General features: G+C 43.8%; 1 protein-coding gene across 1 annotated transcript in view; it reads right to left on the bottom strand.

Moving 5' to 3' along the window:
• Positions 1 to 2,523, bottom strand: part of MAP2K2 (mitogen-activated protein kinase kinase 2) — a gene marked incomplete at its 3' end in the record, with an annotated part of 38,759 nt that overhangs the window by 27,093 nt on the left and 9,143 nt on the right. Inside the window, exon 2 of the mRNA XM_015824631.1 lies at positions 2,057 to 2,267. Coding sequence (XP_015680117.1) covers positions 2,057 to 2,267 — 211 coding nt within the window. The remainder of the gene's footprint in view (positions 1 to 2,056; positions 2,268 to 2,523) is intronic.

The raw sequence follows: 2,523 nt of genomic DNA, 5'->3' as shown, positions 1-2,523 counted from the left end.
TTGGGTAGTCCTCGACTTACGACCGGTTTAGTCCTCGACTTACGACCGGTTGGGGGTCACGGCATTAAAAAGGTTGAGAACCACTGCTCTAAACTGTTGCAATATTTTAGTATTCATGCTGTTTATTAATTAGGAGTCAAGTTGGAGATTACAGGTAGCTCTCAATTTACAATCGATCGTTTAGTGACTGTCAAAAGTTACAACAGTCTGGAAAAAGCAACTTATGACCCTTTTTCACACGTACAACAATTCACCATGGCCAACTCGCCGCAGGACAAGAGCTACACTAATATTGAAGAAATAGTATCATTAAAGAAAGGATGCCAAAGAAGGGGACAAAATGAAATGTGAATGATTAAAAATTAAAATAATTTTTTAACTCTTTTAAATAAATTGAATTGTTGAACTGTCCCACAGCGCGTTAGGTGGGGTGAGTTATCCGTGGCGCATTGGCTGTGGTGAGTTGTCCCATTCCAGTTGCTGGGGTAGGTCTCCTCCACCCACGCACCCTCCCCCTGTGCTTATGCTGTGCGGGTCAATGCACTCTCTCTCACTGTGTCCCTCCTTACACCCTCCCGGACCTACGCCTGCCTGTCTGCCAATTTGAAATGTGCAACTTCCTGCTAACTTTATGAGAAGCCGGCAGGAAGTTGCCTCTTCTAACCACGGTGAGATTTAGTTAACAACAGCAACCAGGATGGCTTTAGGACCACACCGCTTAGCAATGGAAATTCCAGTCTCAACGGCCATGTACGTAGAGGACTACTTGGGTGGTTTTTGAAAGCTCAACTCAAAAGTTGCCATTTGCATGGTTATCACTTTGGAAGTTTATTGCTCTGACGGTGTCATTTCTTGACGCCTTTGGCTGACTTCAGGCCCATGTTTGGAAAATCTTCTTCTTCTTGTGCCATATCCTTTATGGCGATCATGTTGGCGATCCTGTTTTTATCAGCAGCCGCACGAAAAAGTGCAGCTGAGTTTTGTCCAAACCAGTCCCTTAGATTTTGAAGCCACGATGGTCTTCTTCTGCCTGGACCTCGTTTGCCTTCCATCTTTCCCTGGAGGATTAAATGGAGCATGCCGTATTTTTCTGGGTGTTGCATCACATGTCCGAAATATTCTAATTTTCGCTTTTTAATAGTTTTGATGATTTCCCTGGGCTTTCCCCGGGGGCTTATCACCTCCTCATTTCTGATCTTGTCAATCCAGCTTATATGTAACAGTCACCTGTAAATCCACATTTCAAATGCTTCTAGTCTCTTCAGGTGGCCTTCTGTCAGACATCAACTCTCTACTCCATAGAGCAGGATAGGAAAAATATAGCATCTGACAAGCCTGATTTTCAGTCTTAGGCTTAGGTCGTGACTGCAGAAGACCTTTTTCATTTTGAAGAATGCTGTTCGAGCTTTTTCTATCCTGGTCTTTACTTCAACGGTCACGTCCCAGCTTTCGTGTCAATTGGAACCGAGGTGCGTGATCCTTTCAACTTTTTCTAGTGGTATTCCTTCTGAATGTATTGGTGGTAAATTAACGGGTTGTTTGCTGACAACCATGATCTTGGTTTTTGAGGTGTTAAGCTTCAACCCGTATTTTTCAGATATTTCTGTGACTCTGTTGATGAGGAGCTGAAGGTCTTCATGCTTACTGGCAAGCAGAACTGTATCGTCAGCCTATCTTAAGTTGTTGATCCAAACACTGTTTACTTTGATGCCAGCATCGATGTTCTCCAGTGCCTCGTTGAAGATTGACTCAGAGTAGATATTGAACCACAGTGGAGACAGAATACATCCCTGTCTGACCCCTCTTCTTATTTCTGCATCAGCTGAGTATTTTGGACCTAGTCTCACATTTGCTACCTGATGCCAATACAGATTCTTTATGATTTGGATGTCTTTGTCATCTAGTCACCCTTTGTTTCAGGATTTCTAATAGTTTGCTGTGTCTTATTTTATCAAAAACTTTTTTCGAAATCAATGAAGCACATGTAAACGCTGTGATTGAGATCACAGTGGAAAATGGGTCTGCCCTTTTTTCTCCCCCCCTTACCCGGTCTCACCTTCCGCGCCATAATTAGCCCTGAGGGTTTATGTTGTACTTTGGTGACCACCCCGCCGTTGCCAGCTCCTAGTTCCGAAATCCTCTCGAAATCGTCGTCTTTCAGTTCACCCACTTTGGCCTTCTGGGTGAGGAAAGCTTCCAACCGTTTCTTCTGCTGCTCGTCCAGCTCCAGTTCTTCCAGTTTCTTCTGGAGGTCAACCAGGTGTGCTCTAAAGGAAAAGAGGGTGAGAGCCATCAGATCTATGCAACACACCGCTGTGTGCAACGGAGTGGAGCAGCAGGGACATTACTATATTGGCTAGTCATGCTGTTAGAATGACTTGTAGGGAAATCACCTGGCTGCCACAATTTCCCAAATTTATGTACAGGTAGTTCTTGACTTACAACCATTAAGTGATTGTTCAAAATTATGACAGCACCCCAAAAAAATGAATTAGGACCATTTTTCACACTTAACGACCGTTG

Source organism: Protobothrops mucrosquamatus, unplaced genomic scaffold (assembly GCF_001527695.2).
Source record: "Protobothrops mucrosquamatus isolate PMUCROS unplaced genomic scaffold, P.Mucros_1.0 scaffold2299, whole genome shotgun sequence".
In the NCBI taxonomy this organism is placed as follows: Eukaryota; Metazoa; Chordata; class Lepidosauria; order Squamata; family Viperidae; genus Protobothrops; species Protobothrops mucrosquamatus.
Note: the sequence above shows the minus strand (reverse complement) of the source record. Positions and strands in the feature narration are given on the sequence as shown.